Source organism: Myripristis murdjan, chromosome 7 (genome assembly GCF_902150065.1).
Source record: "Myripristis murdjan chromosome 7, fMyrMur1.1, whole genome shotgun sequence".
NCBI classification, from domain to species: Eukaryota; Metazoa; Chordata; class Actinopteri; order Holocentriformes; family Holocentridae; genus Myripristis; species Myripristis murdjan.
The window spans coordinates 15,998,055-16,016,665 of record NC_043986.1 but is presented as its reverse complement, the minus strand read 5'-3'; the positions used below and the strand labels follow the sequence as shown (position 1 = coordinate 16,016,665).

Genomic DNA, 18,611 nt, shown 5'->3' with positions numbered 1-18,611 from the left:
GTTACCCTTATTAATCTACAGAAATAAATTACCATTGTAAGCTGCTTATATAAAAGGTTTACATTCTCAAACGATGGCATGGAAACAGTTGTCAAACCCCTCAGCGAATGAAAGGATGAGAATATAGATGGACAGGTGGGTACAAACCATGAAGGAGTAAGAAGATATGAGGTCAGTTTAATCATGTTCCTCATTAAAAATGACATCATTAAAATTAATCTCTCCCTCTCCCTTCCTCTGTCCATTTTTTGCTTCTCCTCTGACTTGTCATACGAGCGTGACAGTCGATCCTTTTACATGCAAGGAAAATCCAATGTTCGTATATCGAAACGGCTTAATATCCTGCTGTGTATGCGTGTGTGTGTTTGCTCGTGTATGTGCATGTGTGTGTGCACTGTGTTGCCATGCTGGGGGCGTGTTCTGCCAGCCCCCTCAGCCTACGGCTCATGCATAATATCACCAGAGCATTCCATGGCAGTAGGCATCGTCTGACTCTGTGTGTGTGTGTGTGTGTGTGTGTGTGTGTGTGTGTGCGCGTGTTTGTGTAGAGACATCAAAATCCAGATCTAATTTTGTCTTGTTAACCTCTGCCAGATTAATATGAGATAACATGAATGTCCCATTCTGTCAGTGAGTGTGTCGGTGCTCTGATATAAGAGGCGCAGCTGTCCACTGGGAGATGCCACACAGTCACACTCACCAATACACATGCTCTACTGGGAAGAGAGAGGGAGAGAGAGAGAGAGAAAGAGAGAGAGAGAGAGAGAGAGGGGGCGGAAGATCTCTTCAACTCCAGTGTTGTTATTCCCAGACTGGCTGGCTTGCTGACTGGCAGTGGGCTCTGTGCTCTGATCTTACTGCTCTGATGGGGTTTCATACCCACGCAGGCAGGGCTGGGGGTCCTGAGGGCATCGCAGGACTCTGCCGCTGATCTGTGCCTCTTCGTTATTCACCTTTTGACCGAATCGACCTCCAGAGACAAACGCCAGAACAGCTAATCCAACCCTCACTTGATGGCTAATGGATCAACAGCCAACAGCACTGACTAGAAATCAAAAAGGGAGCTAAAAGAACACCAGGCGCGCACTGCCCATCTGTGGTTAGCCAAGGAGAGGCTCAGCATTGCTGGGGACGACTGCCAGACATGAGAGGTAGGAGCTACATCACTAAGGAGAGTGTAAACATTCATATCCGTGTGTCTGTGTATGTGTGTGTGCATTAGGCTGCTTAGCCAAGTATGCCGTCTTGACATCACTGAGGGATCATAAAGTTATCACCAAGGACTGTGTCATGCTCACAACTGTTACAGAACTAGCAGCTGCAACAGTTAGATGTGGCAACACATCACAGTTGACATGCCAACATTCATACTCATATATTCATACATATGCATTAGCTTTACCTCTGAATTTCCCCTCTTGCAAATTGGTATGGAAATTGGTACTGAGCTGCTTAAGTACTCCTTGCTGCTGTGTGACATGTATGCATGTCATTATAAGTTTCCGTACATGCACTTTGGGCTGCAAGAACACATCAGCGCAAAGAGCCATTCTCCCTTGTTGACCTCATTCTAGAGCTGCTGTTACAACGCTCCACTGAGCTCTCTCTCTCTCTCTCTCTCTCTCTCTCTCTCTCTGTGTGTGTGTGTATGCGTATGTGTCTCTGTGTGTGTGCACATACACGTGCACACTTGTGTGCAGGCATGCATTTCTGTGTTTGTGTGCTACCATGCATGCTCTCGTGTGTACACTCTCATTTAACTAACAAGGATGTGATTAACACATGGCTTTGCACTACAGTGTGCTAAATTTCCACTCAGCCATGCTCAGATGTTTTTTTAAGCAACAGATCATAATATCATAACTGTGACAGTGACAACAGCAACCCTAACAAACACCTGATTTATTCTCCTTGGAGCACCTGCACCTGCATGTTTCCAAACCTGTAAACCACAGACCACTGATAGGAGCCTGCCAACCAGGCAATGACAATAACACAATTACATGCTTTACATTTGGAATAACACCATGACAGTCTATCACTTTACATAGTTACACTACAGCGTATCCAAAGAAGGGCACTAGAAGTGGGGGAGGGTACTATTGCTTCAGTATTTTCATTTCAATGATACTGCTGTTGAACTGCTGAATGTTAAATGGCAGTGAGTCGAAGTGCCGTGTGACCACAGAACTGGACAGGCTAGAACAGGGTGTCCTGTTCAAATTCACATTCCAAGAGATGAACATCATGCTAATAAAGAGACTCAGAGAGCTGATTCTTTACCATGAAAAGGGCATCATTTACTTGCATTTTCTTTAACAAGAACTCTTTTTGAGGAGAATGAAAGAAAATTAAGGAATGTCCTTTTAAGAAAAACATTTTCAAACTCCCGTACACCAGCGATTACCACAGGACTCTTTCTATCTGTTCTATCTAGAAGCGTAACATTGCACTGTGAGCTAGTTATACTCCCAGGCTTGGGTCTGAGCTTCGCCTCACTGAGCCTCAAGCTAGTCCAGCCAATGCTATAAATATTGCTGTGAAGTTCCACAAGGCATGGGCACGTGAACTTATCTCAAAGGGGATCAGACACCCAATATCTGCTGTGTTCGGGTGCTTGTGTGGGTGGAGAGTTGGTGAGGGGCTATAAAGTCTTAGTAACATCCCCAAGGGCCTTAATGTCTAGTAGGGGTGAGAATTAGCATAAAGCAAAACAATCACAAGAATTCAATATCAAACCAGTGTACTTTCTTATTTTTCAGACAAAGAAGAACAACATGGATTGAAAAGCTGAGACATTCTTTTCCTAAAGATAGTAAAGAGATTACATATTATACAAAACTTTTACAGTTTCAAAACATTTGAAAATGTATGCTGAAAAAACAACTCGTCCAGTGTGAAGCTTAACTTGGTGTATGTCTCTTTGTCTTTCCACAGTGGCACTGCTGTGTGTTCTCCTCTCCCTCCTCCTCTCTCCATGTCACACCTGCCCAAAGGAGTGTGTTTGCAACAGCAACACCAAAGTGGTGGACTGCCGCGGACGGGGCCTATATGACATTCCCCGAAGACTCCACCCTGACACCCAGGAACTCTATCTCCAAGACAATCGTATTCGAGGGCTGGGATCCATGGCTTTCCGGGAAATACCCCTTGTCCGCATTCTCGATCTGTCAAATAACTCTATAACATCCATTTCCGCATCTGCTCTGCTGGGTCTGAGGACTCTACAACGCCTCAATCTGGCCAATAACGCCCTACGAGAGCTTGACAAGCGGCTGCTTGGACCCATTCGCTCACTCTCGCACCTTGACCTCTCACACAACAGGTAAAGCAACTGGGAAAGATTTCCCTTATGTTGGTTTTGTCAACCTATTCACTAAATCTTATTCATTTTCCTTGCAATGTCTTCCTTCTAGCCTGTGGGGCCTGCCTGGAGCCATGGCGGACAGCCTAAGGAACCTTAGCCACCTGGGGTTGGCCCACAACAGGCTAACACGACTGGACCGCTCCCTGTTGGAGGCCCTGGGTCGCCTGGACAGTCTCACACTACGGGGCAACCCCTGGAGATGTGACTGTCAGCTCATAGGCCTCAAACTGTGGTTGGAGACCTACCTCTTCAAAGGTTAGACCACTGGTGACTAGGGACAGTGGCTGGAGAATGCCTAGCTTAATTTTTAGTGTTTATCCAAAGCAAGGCCTTGGCTCCAGAGGGTGATTTTTAAATATGATAATACTGACCTTTCAAATTTGTAACACAAACCAAATAGCACAAATGGCTGAACCCTTTTTTAAATAAATAAATAGTTTATGTAACAAGCAAAAATGTTTTATATCTTTTTTTTTTTTTTTTTTAATTTTTTGAGTGCTGAAACAACTCACCCCATGTAAGCCTCAAAACCTCATAATGGAGATATGTGGTGGACAGACTGACACATTGGGGATTAGACCATATACAAAAGTCAGTCCAATTAGTTAAGAGGGCTGTATGTGTGGGAGTGATGAGTAATGTGTTGGGAGAGGTGACCACAGGCATACCCAACACTTTTCAGCATATCTGTAATGTGATTTTAAGTGCATTATTCTAGTATTTTGATCTTAAAACCAAACAAAAAAAGTGTCAAACAGTAATAAGAATCTCCTTACCAGGGCTGTGATGTTATTGTGGGTATGTTGTGTCTTATACACCTGCACTGGTGATCTCTGCAGGCGGAGGTAAGTTGTGATTGGAATGAATCATTGCTTGTTTAGGCTAAATTTCCCTGGGCCAACTGTGGTGTTATCTAAACGCTAATAGATATATCTCAAAATATCCTCCTCTCTACGCAATACAGAAACAAACTGATAGTACAGATACACTGATAGATAAAGATAGGCAGAGACAGAGAGAGAGACAGAGAGATACAGAGATAAGGGTAATTAAGAGTTAGACTGTCAGGCAGATTAATTTCCATGTCAGACCAAGCCCAAGCTAACAAGCTTGGTTTTGGACATTATCGAACATGCAGTGTTACACAGGCTGCAGTAGATAATCCGTTAAAAGTAGACTTACTTGGAGTTGTTTTCCTCTCTCACATGAATCCTTTATCCTGATATAGCTTTCATCTCACAGGCTGAATTTCGAATTAGTGTAAAAGTGAATAATGTTCTGAGCTACACGCAAACTACACTTAATGGAATGCCAATGGCTAATCAAGAGGGCAGGGAAAAAGTATGTGAGAGAGCATGGTCAATATAAATAATGAGAGAGATTTACAGGACAGAGAGAGGGCGGCTGATGAGGTCCTAACTCTTCGCTTTCTCTGGCAGACTTGATGAATTGACCTCCAAAGATCCAACAGACACTCTGTTTGAGGTGTTAATCGTATCACACTTGTCAACACCGCCCATTAAATCAAGTCACCTCTAACACTAATAAACATCTCAAGTAACGGGCTGGTGCAGGCTCTGCTATGGTTTTGTTCTGGTAATTATGACCGTGCCCCGCCTGTAGTTAAGCTGCCAAAAATGCAATGAACTATTTACACTGGGCGATGTGTTTACAAGACATGACATTTATAACTGACTGACCCATGACTCACTCCTCCTTCCTGGCCCTCTCTCTCTCTCTCTCTTTCTCGCAACCCCTCTTTAACTCTGATCCCCAGGTGGAGTGGTGGACGAGGTGCTGTGTTCTCAGCCAGAGGAGATGAGGGACAGAGACCTCCAGAAAGTTCCCTACCAGCTCTTCCACGCGTGCATGACCACTAGCTACAACTACCTATTTGCCAACATACACCACCTGGAATCTGAGAGGTTACTCCGAGGCCACACCCACGGAAACCACGCCCATCCTTCAAGCCACGCCATCCATGTCCCCATGGCGATGGGAGAGGGGTATGGCGGTGGAGGAGGAGGGGGTGGAGCTGGAGGAGGGGGAGGGAGTCTGCCCGAGTGTGAACCCAAGCAGAGGCCGCGGCCTGTCAACCTACGCCACGCCATCGCCACGGTAATCATTACCGGTGTGGTGTGTGGGATCGTGTGTCTGATGATGCTGGCAGCGGCGGTGTATGGCTGCGCCTACGCTGCCATCATGGCCAAGTACCAGCGGGAGCTGAAGAAGAACGAGGAGCTGGCCGCTGCGCAGGGGGCCGATCATGCCACGGCAGACGAGAAGGAGCCTCTGGAGAATGCTATCGCCTAGGAGATGTTAACCCTAACCCTGAACTTTGAACCTGAACCTCAACCCTTTAACCTGTTTGTAAAAACTGGATACCATGTTTTTGTTGTGCATGTGTGTGTGAGAGAGAGAAAGAAGCACAAGACCGAGATTCTGTGTGTGTTCGTCAGAAATGTAAGAGCAAGGTTGAGATTCTATTTGTGCGTATGTACGTGTGTGTGTCTGTGTCTGCTCACCTTATTACAGGGACTTGGGTAGCTAAATCCCACAGGTATCTGACTATGCACTGAGGAGAGCTGTAACCACTACTGTATAAGGGTTCAAGGGGTAGGCCAAAGAATTCAAACATATCAATTCCATTTCATCTGAGACATGCACATCTCAGATGGAAACAAATAGCTATATATTTATAATTGTATGTTTCTAGCTGTAATAGTAAACCTCTGGTATTGTGAGGATGTGGATTTCAGAGTTTGGTTTGTTTTTTGACTGTTGTTCATAATATCAAATCTGATTTTAAAGTAATTTGGAAAATTCATAGTAGGCAGCTGCTATCAGTGTTTGACAAACTTGTTTGTATCTTTTCAGTGAGTGTGTGTTTGTGTGTGCGCCTGAGAGCAAGAATGAGAGTCTGTGTCAGTGTGTGCTGTGTGCTCGAATGTGTTTGAGTGCGTGAGGGGACGTGTGTGCACTTATCTTTAGAGAATATAAGAGTCTGTGCCTAATGATGTGATATAGTTTTGAAGGGGAAAATATGTGTTTTCTTAGATATTTTTCTGACTAATGTAGTGAAGATGGGCAATTCTATGAAGCAATAATGAAACAAACTAAAATGAAAACAACAACAAAACTGGGACTCAGCCTACTTGTTTTTTTTTTTTTGGTGTTATGAGTTTTCAAATCTATGAGTTCTCCACCTCCAACACACAGACTTGGACATGTACATGCAGTGAGGTCTACAGGTTTTGAGGTCCATGGAGTCGTGTCAAAAGAGGTTGGAATCCTAGGCTCCTGGTGATTTAATCATGATTATGACTATGAGGGCTGCGGTCATGATTTTTAACAATTATCTTCTGTATGTATCTGCATCACTGATGCATCTCAGTTGCTGGCACTCTCTTATTTCCCATCAACACAAACAGGGTGGTGTATTTTTAATTAGTTTTGGTAATTTAATTTTAAATTTTCAACCACAAACAGTGAGCTCTACGTATGCCAGAAAATAAAACAATATATCAATATAATAGCGTTAAAATAAAACAAAACAAAATAAATAAATAAATAAAATTGAAAATAAAACAAAGCAGCTTCTTCGTAAAAACCACACAAGTTCTGTCATGCTGTCATGCCCTCTGCTTTGTAAAATCTAAACTGTAGCCACACATCTGGTCTGCAAACTGATAAATTTTCTCATCCCACTACTGTGACCAGGCATGGGTATATAAGATCTCATCTAAAGGACTGTTCTTGATTCAAGAAAGTAACTCCAACTCTTTAAGTTCTAATTGGCTGAATGAAGTTTGGGTGTGTGTGGAATCACTATTTTATTTGATCACAATATGAAGCAGTCATGTTATATTTTTTTTTTTATAAAGATAAAGAATAGCAAAAAAGACATTTAATTTTATGAAAATGTGGCTGATTATTACTTCAATGTTTTATTTTCTACATTCATTCATTAGGGGTCCCTTTGAATATACAGTGTTTGGTATATATGACTACATACTGCCCTTAATTTTATCCCAACTTCTTTCATGTCTGTAGAGTTTACTGGCAAATTCAGAAGTGAATAATGGCTATAATATTAAATGATAACAGGTGATGGGTAAAACTAATTTCTCTGTCCTCAGTGGTCTATAAAATGTTAAATGTTAGACTTGCACTTTCAGATTTCAGTTTGAAGTAGTTAATTTTGTATTACTATATACAGATAAGTTGTGTTCATCAGTGATCACTGATGATTTTCAGTCCAGTGATTGCAGTGTGCATGCACATACGGAGCGCACATACACATGTCAGACCCTTTCATCATGCCTTCCATGGCCTGAACGCCTGACCTGGCTTCTATCAGTCTGCGCAAATTCTGACAGCACAGTTCCTGCACGTGGCTCTGGGTGTGACCACAAATACAGAGACACACACACAAAGAGACACACATGCATGTATGCATGCACATGCACGCGCAGCAACGCTGTGACTCAGAGACGTCTGCAGTGCCCAGGGTGTGTGATGTCATCGGCCTGTCCTGTTAAGTTAGTGTATTTGCGTATTCACAAGTCTACAGCTCAGTGGAGCGGAGGGCAGTGAAAACTGGCCCTAACTGGCCCATGCTAAATTTGCATTCAAGCCTCCATCTCCCCTCCCATCTGACTCGCTTATGTAAAATCATCTTTAAAGGCGTACTTCTCTTTGCCTGGCATAATTGTCACTACTGTACATTACTAGCCACTTTAACAATAGGATCTTCATGAACCCCTTTTACTGATTAGTCATTTGGATTGCGGCTAAATATAGTTTGAGATAAAGATACTATCACAAAAGAACAGCGTTCAGGTCAACATGGTCAAATAAAGCATGGGCTGCTGTAAACAGTGGGCTGCTTCTGTTAGCAATCTGATGCATGCTCTGTGTGTGAGTGTGTGAGTGTGTGTGTGTGTGTGTGGGTGTGCACATGCATGCATGTGTGTATGTGTGCGTGTGTGCACAAGCTGTGGCATTGCACAGACTCTCCCATCTCTGTCCTTCTGCTCCAGCACACTGTAGTTTCCCCCAGGCCAAGCATACCCACAATGCACTGCTTTTATGTCAACGTATTCAGGCACTGTGAAATCATCTTCTCTTTCGCTGCCCCCCCCCCCCCAATCTTTTTTAACCTTCTCTTATTTTATCGCTCCATTTCCAAATTTCTTTTTCTGTTTCTCTTTGCTTTTTGTTTCCTTTCCTCTGTTGAGATACTTTCTTTGTTTGTTCAGCTGTGAGATCATCTGTGAGATTATCAGTACATTGAGAATTTGGAAATATCATCAAATCATCAAATATATTTTTTTAGCATGAAAGACAAAATATGTTTCATATCAGCCCCTTATTTATTTACTCTGTGGCTGAGAGGATTGCAATAGTCTACATGCACTGTTTCTCAGTGAGTGGCTTACTTAAGACCTTTAAACACTGTAATTAGTGTTGGTGTCAGGGCAGAAAAAAAAGGAAAAAAGAAAAATCTATGAGGTGTGTTACACAATGGTGGGTTGGGGTACGTGCCATGTGCTCACAAGAATTTTGGCATATAACTCTCTCTCTCTCTCTCTCTCTCTCTCTCAATGCCATACAAGTCTCTAAGTCCTGATCAAGTTATATTGAAAGTGAGGATAGAGAGCATTAAGTGGGTGTTACATAATATATGGATGTTATTCATAAAGCTGCTTAGAATGCATCTTGTGTCTTTGAGGAGAGGTGGGTAATGACTGATGCCATGTCACAACATTCCCACACATAATACCATAAGTACTATGAAACAGAGAGTCTATATTTGTGTGTTTCTGCCCCCTCCTCTTTTCCTCTCTTTCTCAGCTCCAGCTCCTTTCCTCCCCAGCCGCGAGCATGGCTAGCAGAGCTAGGAAGGATCACGCTTCATACCATCATCTTGCTGATTGCATTGAGTTGCATTATATGGGCGTGACATTGTGGGTCGTCTGAGTCACCAGGACTTGAGATGAGGCACACCACAACGAAATCCTCGAGGCCACAGCGTGCCTTAAATAAGCACAGAGGCAAAACCGAATGCACGAGAGGCGTTTATGAAATTGGTTTCTATTAATAATACACTGGGATGCACACGCTCCTGTTATCTTACTCTTTCTCGCCTTCTTCCCAGCAAGACAAGCGCACACACAGACAAATACACAGGCATACAAATACACAACCGTATAACTAAGTCTGTCAGTATATAGAGACAGTCTGTTAGAACTCAAGGGAGAGAGGAGGGGGCTGTCCATCACAGGCCACACAAATAATAACAGTGTGTCACCCTCATTAAAATGCAAAAGTGTGTGTGTGTGTGTGTGTGTGTGTGTGTGTGTGTGTGTAAGCCACTGAGTCCCCACTTACCAGCAGCAATGGGTGATTTCCTTTCATCTAGAAGCTGAATGGCAGTGCTAGCCAATACAACACTCTTGTTCTCCGATCCTGAAACACACACACACACACACACACACACACACACACACACACACACACACACACACACACACACACACACACACACACACACACACACACACACACACACAGAGTGTTCATATCACATTCATATCATAATTCCTAGTATTAGCTCTGAACTGACCACAGGGTGATTGGAAAAGAGAGAAGTGCTGAACATAAAAACCACAGAGTACTATTCCATGTCTAAAGCTAGCTGCCACAGTCCTGAGAGGAAGAGTGCATCCAAGGCAAGTCCAGAGAGTAAATAAGAGGCTTTCAGACCACTTGTATTAGCTGGCTCTAATGGAAAGCCTGGGGCTGAGGACAGATGAAACACATTCTCCCTTTGGAGGAGAAACCATTTCTTAGAGATGTTGTTTAAGTGAATATGCGCGAGGTGCCTGTGTGCCTGTGTGTATGTATGCAAGCGTGCATTCATCTGCGTGTGTGTGTGTGTGTGTGTGTGTGTGTGCATGTCTTTGTGAATCTGTGTATATGTGTTCTGGCCGAGTCACTATGGAAAGGGCTGAACCTCGTCCTAACATATCCCATTTCAACCCGCAGCAATCAGCCCTGTCCACAAGAACACAGCCCAGAATTAATAAGAGAGGAAGGGGAGGTAGAACTGCACAGCGAGAGAAAAGGACCACATTCAGGTGAAAGAGGAAAAGAAGGGGTGAAAAAAAGGTCTCCCAAACGCATGTCAGCATTTTGTTCCATTTGCACAACTGGCAGCACATGTCTGAACTACATAAAAACACATTTGACAAACTATAAGCTTCTTATGAGTCCCCTGATAACATGGGATTGTGTGTGTCCTACTCAAAGCTCATGCCTGTTTTCAGTTTATTTCGACTCAGACACTGGGTGGCGCCACTCTAACAGAGAGTACGAGTTTATCAAACTATCTCCCCCATGTCTGCCATATACTATTACAAAAAACGCTTTAAGCAATTACTCACTTGACTTATCATAAAGCCAAACCAGCGTGAGGTCTTTGTCTTTATAGGGAGCATTAACTTGCAAACCTTATTTAAAACTGAAGCAACATGAGAGCTACACAAACAAATCTTTCAAATGGGAGTTTTACTAACCCGTGTTGAAGGGGAGAGAGTAGACGAAGGTACCAGGAACCTGTTCTGCTGCTCTCTTGTACCACAGGGGAAAGTGATCGGCGTTGAACACCCCCTCTTTGTCTTCAGCTGTCAGGAAGTCTCTTGAAACAGAAAGGAAACAGAGGTGATGACACAGAAGATGTGCATACAAAATATAACATATGAAAAATAGAAACCAGAAACAGCGGGGCATGTCTACACACACATGCAGTATACACACTCGGCCTACTTACTGGTTGGTCAGCTCATCCGGTACCACAAACAGGTTAATTCTGGACAGGCCAGTCCTTGTGCCCAGGTAAGCTATCTCCACTCCTTTATCAGAGTTCCTATGAAATATGATAAATGCATAATAATCAGTGCAACATCAAATGTTGAGCATCACTATTGGAAAAAAAAGCTGCATGTAATTTTAATTGAATTATAATGTTTTATAGAATTTGAAGGTCTGTAGCATTAGTACCACATTATAACATAGACATTGCTATTTCAAAAAAACAATGAAAAATAAAATCAAAGCAGATTATGTGTGTCCATGTGTGTAAAAATGATGTAATATAAGTAATGTAATGTAAAGTAATGTGATTTCGGAAAAAAAAAAAAAAGATACATCTTTTGGCATAAATTGTAAAACAGGTAAATGTTTTGAATATTTTGGCATAAAAAGTTGAACAAGCCATTTCTTCATTTTATCACGACGTTAAGAAGAACATGTGCTGTTGTCAATAAAAATATGGGAGCAGACGAACGACAACAGGAGACGCACTCAGACTTGTTGAGCACCAAACTGGTCCAGTAGGCCTCTAAAGGAGCTGTCACCACCGCGTCAAAGAGAACCTCCTGAATCAGCTCCTTGTCACCTAGAAAAGGAAGAAAAACACAACCATTCTCACACATTAACCAGTCAGACATATTATCTCGCTGCTGCTAATGAGAAACAGGTACTGTAATTCTGGGAAAAAAAAAAAAAAAAAAGTATGCAGGAATGCAGCATTTTGCGAGCCGATTGGGAGCGGAGAGTTACAGTAAAAGGAGTGGCGAAGAGAAGTGTAACTAACATTGTAGGTCAGCTCCATGTCCGCTGAGGTAGAGTTTGATTGCTTCTATCTGGGACAGATAGCGGTGCTCCGGATGCTCGTCTGTGTTGCAGTAAGTCCTGTCGTAAAAGAAGAACAGGCAGTGAGAAAACAGGACATATTAAGTCATATCGTTAAAATCAGCACTGGGCTGTTTACTCTCAAGGTGCAGTTCTTTACTGATTACCGATTAGCTTGCTTAGAATTGCAATCACCATTCAATCCCTGTCATATAATCCATTTGCGCTGAGTTACTGACATTGCTTCCATGATGAACAGGATACAACTCAAAGCAAGCAAACACGGCTTCCTGATTTACAAGCTTTATTTTGAAAAGTTTTTACTTTAATTTGTTTAGATGTTAGTTCCCATTCCTGGTCACCACAAGTCATCAAGTGACACAGACCATCAAGTCAAAGCCCTGCAGATCCCAGAGCTGTTGTATCGCTGCCGGTGCTGAAGTGAAATTTCACAGTGCTATGATTTTATGATTAGAGGGTATAATTAAGGGGTAGTCCATTCAAAATGTCACATATATTGAGTAACCAGCAGGATATTGTCAGAACAGACGCGCAAAGCAGGGTCAATATTCTCTTACCATTCGTCTGCCAGTGCTACATCAGGATGCTCCAAGTCATGAAGGCCTATAACAAAATAAGTACTTTATATCTTCAACTGCGTAAGTGAAAGCACTGGATGTGAACTGGATGTAATAATAGGGGTATGCACCCAAACCTCGCACGCACACACACACACACACACACACACGTGCACACCCACTCACACACACACATGCCAGAGGTGAAAAATGTGTGTTTTGAATGGTTGTGACAGTTCTGATGAGAGGAAGGGCCAAGTCATGCTCAGAGGGCTCTGCATGATGGACATGTTTAGAGAAACACACACACACACGCACACACACATCGCCACATGAATATTAATATGCATGAGGTTGGACATGAAGAAATAGACACGCACACACACACACACACACACACACACACACACACACACACACACACACACAGGCACGATATCAAGACATGGACAAGCACAACACACCTAAGAAGCCACTAAAGAAATATTTAGCTTCCTGCCCAACTGCGGCTTCCATCATTGACTATCAACACAATACCAGAAAAAGGAAGAAAAAGAATAGAAAGGGGGGGATGGAAAGATAAATCATGCATAGTTAGACATCAGCTTAAGTGCTGCAGCAGAGAGAGAGAGAGAGAGAGAGAGAGAGAGAGAGAGAGAGAGAGAGAGAGAGAGAGAGAGAGAGAGAGAAGCCATAACAGACAAACCAGACACAGAGCAAATGAGTGAAAGTGATTAAAGCCGAGCGAGGGAAGAAAGAAGGGGGAATTCCTACCTTCCTCCACCGTGACGTTCCCTCTAAAGAAGAACTTGCCGTGGCCTCTGGAAAGAGCCACCCCTAGACTACAATAAACAAATCTTCTCTCAGACAGACACTTAAGCAGTTCTTTGTACTACAGGGGAAACTGTCAATACTAGTGCTTTAGCCATGCTAATACTAATACTGCTGACTGCTCACACATCAGTCAAGCAATAAAATACTTAGTGAAATTCCTTCATCCTACCTGAAAGGAGTCCCCTTGATGTCTGTATAATAGTAATCGTTATGCAACACCAGCACACGTTTCTGAAACACAAGACACACATGTATGTAATTAACTAAATTGCATTCTAATAACTGCACTGCATCCGTGGTGAACAATAGGTAGATACTGGATTCCCTGCTATCTGGCTCCATCTAGTGGAGCAGTGTCAACACTCGTGTGATTGGCAATCTGTTCAGACACCTGTGACACTACAGATGGATGGTCGCTCTTGCAATATGAGGATTTGGAAAGGGATTATGAGTGTATGTCTGCGTGCATGTGTGTGTAAATTCATGAGAGTGTGCGCTGGTAAGTATTTACATATTGGATGCTTAATAATTACAAATGCAGAATGCTCCTCACTGAGATGTGAAAAGGCAAAATGAACAGACACAAATGTGCGCGTGCATGTTCACACACACACACACACACACACACACACACACACACACACACACACACACACACACACCTGAATGCCCCCCTCTCTCACTGAGTAGTAGTAAAAGAGAATCATTGGACTGCTGTCTCTCCCACATTCAGCAACATGTGCTTGGTGGAGATAAGAGACGTACACACACACACACACACACACACACACTCATGCATTCAGAGCACACGGAGTCAGAAACAAAATCCCCAAGTCAATCCCGTGCATCACCATGCCAACTGTAAAAGCTCCGCAGGGAAAGTGAGGCGGGTTAGAGGGGTGAATGAGCCCCCTGGCAGAGTGGATTCCCCCCCTGCTGAGTGTTTGCTTTGGCATCCCCATTAGGCCAAACAGTAAAAAGTTTGTGTATGTGTGCATGAGCGTCTCTGCATTTTGCATTCCTTTCCTCACCCCTTTGTCAACTGTCTTCTTCACCTCCATGGAGAAGATCCCTGTCTTCCTGTTCACCATGGCATTCCTCAACTGGCAAAACACAGAATAAACGACGAGTGTACAAAATCTTTAGTGTGTGCAAAATCAATGACATAACACCCGGAATGGTCAAGCAGATTGTCTTGCACCTAATCTTAATACGGGAACAGTAAAACCTTTTAGCACCCACTAATAGTTTTAGCAAATCTGGGTCCAAATCTCATATATCAGATTATTATATTTATAAGAGGATGGTAACACAATACGTAGTTGAGATTTAGCAGAGTCCCTCACCGTGTCATCTTTATCCTCCCATTCCACCTCGGAGAGATCCACACTGCTGTAGTTAGGCTTCCTTCGCTTCTTTCCATCCCCGTACTGGATCCACGCCAAGAAATATACGCACATTCACACACAGACGCATAGATATGGCAAAAAAATGAGTAATATCCTGTTATTTGGCCTTGCTAAAAACAAGTGCATGCGAGTGTGTGATGCTCCACAGATCTATCACAGCTAAGGTCAAAGGTGCTTTGGCCTTTAATGTCACAGAGGTTAAATGAGCATAATCATCCTGCTCTTCTCTCCTAACCTTGCCTGCCTGGCAAGCTGGCCAGCCCACAGGCCCCGTTTGATATGGACATTAAATATGCATGTCACGGGCCACAGAGCACAGATCGTTTATGTGTGCACTGTATCACTGTGTATATATGTGGGTGTGTGTTTTCCCCCCCTCCATTCTGTCGGTGAGGACAGCCTCCCACCCCTCATTAGTTGTTAAACACTGTTCATTACCGTCTTTAATTAGGCCGCTATTAAACCATCTGTCTGTCTGTCTCTCTCTCTGTCTGTTCTCCTGCTCGCCTGTATGTCCTCTTCTCATCCATCTGTATCTCTCCATTTTCATCCGATGTTGTGTCCCTCCATTTTGTGCCCCCTCCCTTCCTCCTGTTCTCACGTTAAGCAGGTCCCTTGGTCTCCTCCACCCTCCCAACCACCCCCCACCCCCCATGCTCTTGTGAGAGGAGTGAGTGAATACAATAGAGTTAATCACAGCCATTCAGGAGCTGTATCTCTGTCTATTCACAGCACAGTGGAGGCCTGGAACACGGTCTCCTCATCTACATACCACCACGCAGCCAACACACGCATCCACACACACACACACACACACACACACACAGCATAGTGCAGCGTAGCACGTAGCACACTCACACAACGACACACCGATTTTCTGTGTCAATCTGCATCTCAATGTGACGGCAAAATCAGTAATTGACTTAACATGAACTCAGAAGTTAGTATTCCTTATTCGCCCATTGAAAATAAATTAATACATCTGAACTACGCCTGAACAGAATTGTTATGATAATAAGGTTTGTACTCTAACTTGTTACACAGCAATTGAATGGCATTGGAAGTAATACTCACAAGTGGCCGCAGATCTGGGTGGGTGAGAATGTAGCCGTTGTTGGTGATGGCAAAGGCATAGCCGTGGATGCCCAGCTGTGTGACAACATGTACAAACACACACAGACACACACACACACAGGCACAGATACACACACACACACACATACACACAGGCACAGACACGCATATACACACAGAAAATGAATGCATGACAAATACGCATCTGAGGCTAATCAAAGCTCTTTGTAATTTTTGCTGCCAGAGTCTTTCCAGTGAAACTCACTGAAATTGCACAAAACAAGACAGTGGCATCTTTCATCCACATCTGTACAAATAACACACTTTCAAATGTCAAATCCTGACACCCAACCAAGCCTGAGATCTGCCAGTAGAGACAGAAATCAGCATAAGGAATATGGCACTGGTCTCTATCAGAATGCATTAGTATACATAGTGTATAATTTTCCTGTCATTATTGGCCTTCAGACAGGAGCTGCAAATAATCCCTCGGAAAACTTTGACAAAACCTGTGATTTATCTGCTACTGGGTTTGGCATTCAATTACTGTACTATCGAATTGGACTGACACGTGAGCAGACATGAGTTAAGACAGTATTTTAAATCCTTTCATTTGCTTTAGCTTTTAACTGATTGAGCCTCCAGGTGTATAGAGAGGCAAATGAATATTTAATGATAACCAGAATAAGTTGTGATAATACACTGTGTGATGCTGAGAGTGGTGTTATATTGTTTGGGTATCATATTGTATAAAATTGCTGGTGTGATGTGTGTGATGGTTTGAGTGATACCTTGTATTTGGGGATGGTCTTGAGCAGCTCAGAGACAGGAACATCAGTCCCAACCACCCCCAGCAGGATGCCACGGTTCCTCTGGAAACACACACATTCAACATATTTGTCAGGAGGAGGGTTGTTAAGGTTACCCGACAGACGTAGGTAAGGTTACCTAATTTACTGTGACTAAAAATCATGATTTATAGTGTAATTAGGGATGTCCCAAGCCAAAGACTATCAGGCCTGATCAAGCAATTTTTCAGTGATCAGGACTGGCCACAAAATTCCCATCAAATGCCTATTAATAAAATTTCCTCCTTTTGCCTGATTTATGTCACCCACTGTAAGATTTAGAGCCACAAGACATAATTTCCCACTACTTGCTGCAGCAAACAACATTATGGAGAAGGGATGTGTGCTGTTCAAATGTTGGCTATGTGGAATTTATTCACTTAGCAAATTGAAAGCAGCCTAAACAGCTATGTGAAATGTTTGCAATGTTTGCCTTGTACAACACAGTGAAAGTCCATAATGTAAACATAATCTTTGAAGTAACTTATTTGTATTTATAATAATGTTCAATAAAAAAAAAAATGTACGAAGGAGACTGTAATCTTCATAAGCTTAGCCTTCCTATGCACTTCAGTGCATTAATCTGATCAGATCAAGACACAGTATTGGCAGAGGCTAAATATTGCATGACTGGGATCAGAACAAACAAAGTCGATTGGGACATCCCTAAACATAATACATTTGATTATTGATGCTGATACATGTATCTTATGAAGTTAAACAGAAAGTAATTCTAATTTACAGACTAAAAAAATAGAATTATTACTATTGAGTACAACCATATGTAACCACTATTTAAGGCGTGGACTTATTATGAAATAACCTAATTCCCTCTGAGATATGCGGCAGTTTTGTAATTGCACTGCAAGCTTGCTGGGGGAAAAAAATTGGGGAAAAATTCAGCATTGTGTGAGAATGTCTGCACTCACAGTCTCATTCTTAGTACTGAACACCGGCATTGCCACTGTTGTCATCAGAACTGGACCCTGACCATCTTCCAACTGAGTGATGAGAGCGACAGGGAAAGATAGCCAAATAGAGAGAGACACAGAAAAAAAGGCAGGGAGAGGGAAGGAGGGAGAAGAGAGATAGAGAGAGATAGAGAGAGACAGAGATACAGAGAGAGAGGAGAGTGAGACTCAAGGTGAAACATAGTATTGATAAAGTTACAACAGAAAAAAATAACTGTTCAGCAACATTACATGGCACCATGCACATTATATAATAACATCTAAACTAGAGTGATTATCTCAAGACTACACAACAGCCTTCCTCAGCTAGTTAACCTGATCAGGATTCTGGAGCAAACCTAGGCCTACTATCTTCTTTGGGGACCTACAAAACTTCCTCAGCATGTTTTATTCATATTCATTATCTGCCTTTAAATGTGTTCAATCACAGCCTGCCTTTGATCTCTGGTGGAATAAGCTTATCCAAAGGCAGTGCTTCTAGTTTAGGATGGGTATCTTCCATCCCGAAAGACTGCCAGAATAATTATGATATTTATCTTTCCGGCGGCTGTCTGTATCTTTAGATGATATCCATTAGAGATGAAAGCTTCATACTGTTGAGGGTAGATGAGAGGAAGGCTGCCTACTTGGTGTAAAGCTGTTCACAAAGATGTTCTGCTCTTGTCCACTCAGATATGTCAACACTGTCTAAATGTCACTCTGCTCACCCAGACTGTAGTCAAGTCACCACAGACAGTTGGTGCATGAATGAAAAATGAATCCCAGACAAATCCGTAATAGTGTTAATTTTCATGAGTAGGCGCACAACTTAATTCTTTGTCTACTAATGAGTA

General features: G+C 42.8%; 2 protein-coding genes across 4 annotated transcripts in view; one reads left to right on the top strand and one right to left on the bottom strand.

Moving 5' to 3' along the window:
* cacna2d3a (calcium channel, voltage-dependent, alpha 2/delta subunit 3a) overlaps positions 1-18,611 on the bottom strand; it is a 118,518-nt gene that overhangs the window by 22,107 nt on the left and 77,800 nt on the right. Inside the window, exons 14-26 of the mRNA XM_030056214.1 lie at positions 17,737-17,808; positions 16,751-16,831; positions 15,960-16,034; positions 14,823-14,906; positions 14,508-14,579; positions 13,646-13,707; positions 13,417-13,484; positions 12,643-12,688; positions 12,027-12,124; positions 11,735-11,828; positions 11,202-11,297; positions 10,948-11,069; positions 9,761-9,838 (exon numbers count right to left, since the gene is read on the bottom strand). Coding sequence (XP_029912074.1) covers positions 9,761-9,838; positions 10,948-11,069; positions 11,202-11,297; positions 11,735-11,828; positions 12,027-12,124; positions 12,643-12,688; positions 13,417-13,484; positions 13,646-13,707; positions 14,508-14,579; positions 14,823-14,906; positions 15,960-16,034; positions 16,751-16,831; positions 17,737-17,808 — 1,048 coding nt within the window. The remainder of the gene's footprint in view (positions 1-9,760; positions 9,839-10,947; positions 11,070-11,201; positions 11,298-11,734; positions 11,829-12,026; positions 12,125-12,642; positions 12,689-13,416; positions 13,485-13,645; positions 13,708-14,507; positions 14,580-14,822; positions 14,907-15,959; positions 16,035-16,750; positions 16,832-17,736; positions 17,809-18,611) is intronic.
* On the top strand, positions 696-9,737 carry lrtm1 (leucine rich repeat transmembrane protein 1). Of its 3 annotated transcripts, XR_003928489.1 has the most exons (6): positions 696-1,151; positions 2,938-3,325; positions 3,417-3,622; positions 5,145-6,251; positions 8,475-8,479; positions 9,700-9,737. XR_003928489.1 is itself a non-coding variant. In XM_030056213.1 (5 exons), coding segments are annotated over exons 2-5 (1,131 nt in total). In that variant the 5' UTR covers positions 696-1,151; positions 2,763-2,814; the 3' UTR covers positions 5,681-6,512. The 3 variants fall into 3 exon arrangements, 2 of the variants coding, with proteins under 2 accessions (XP_029912073.1, XP_029912072.1); XM_030056213.1 differs by lacking the exons at positions 8,475-8,479; positions 9,700-9,737 and adding an exon at positions 2,763-2,815 and having other exon boundaries at positions 5,145-6,512; XM_030056212.1 differs by lacking the exons at positions 8,475-8,479; positions 9,700-9,737 and having other exon boundaries at positions 5,145-6,512.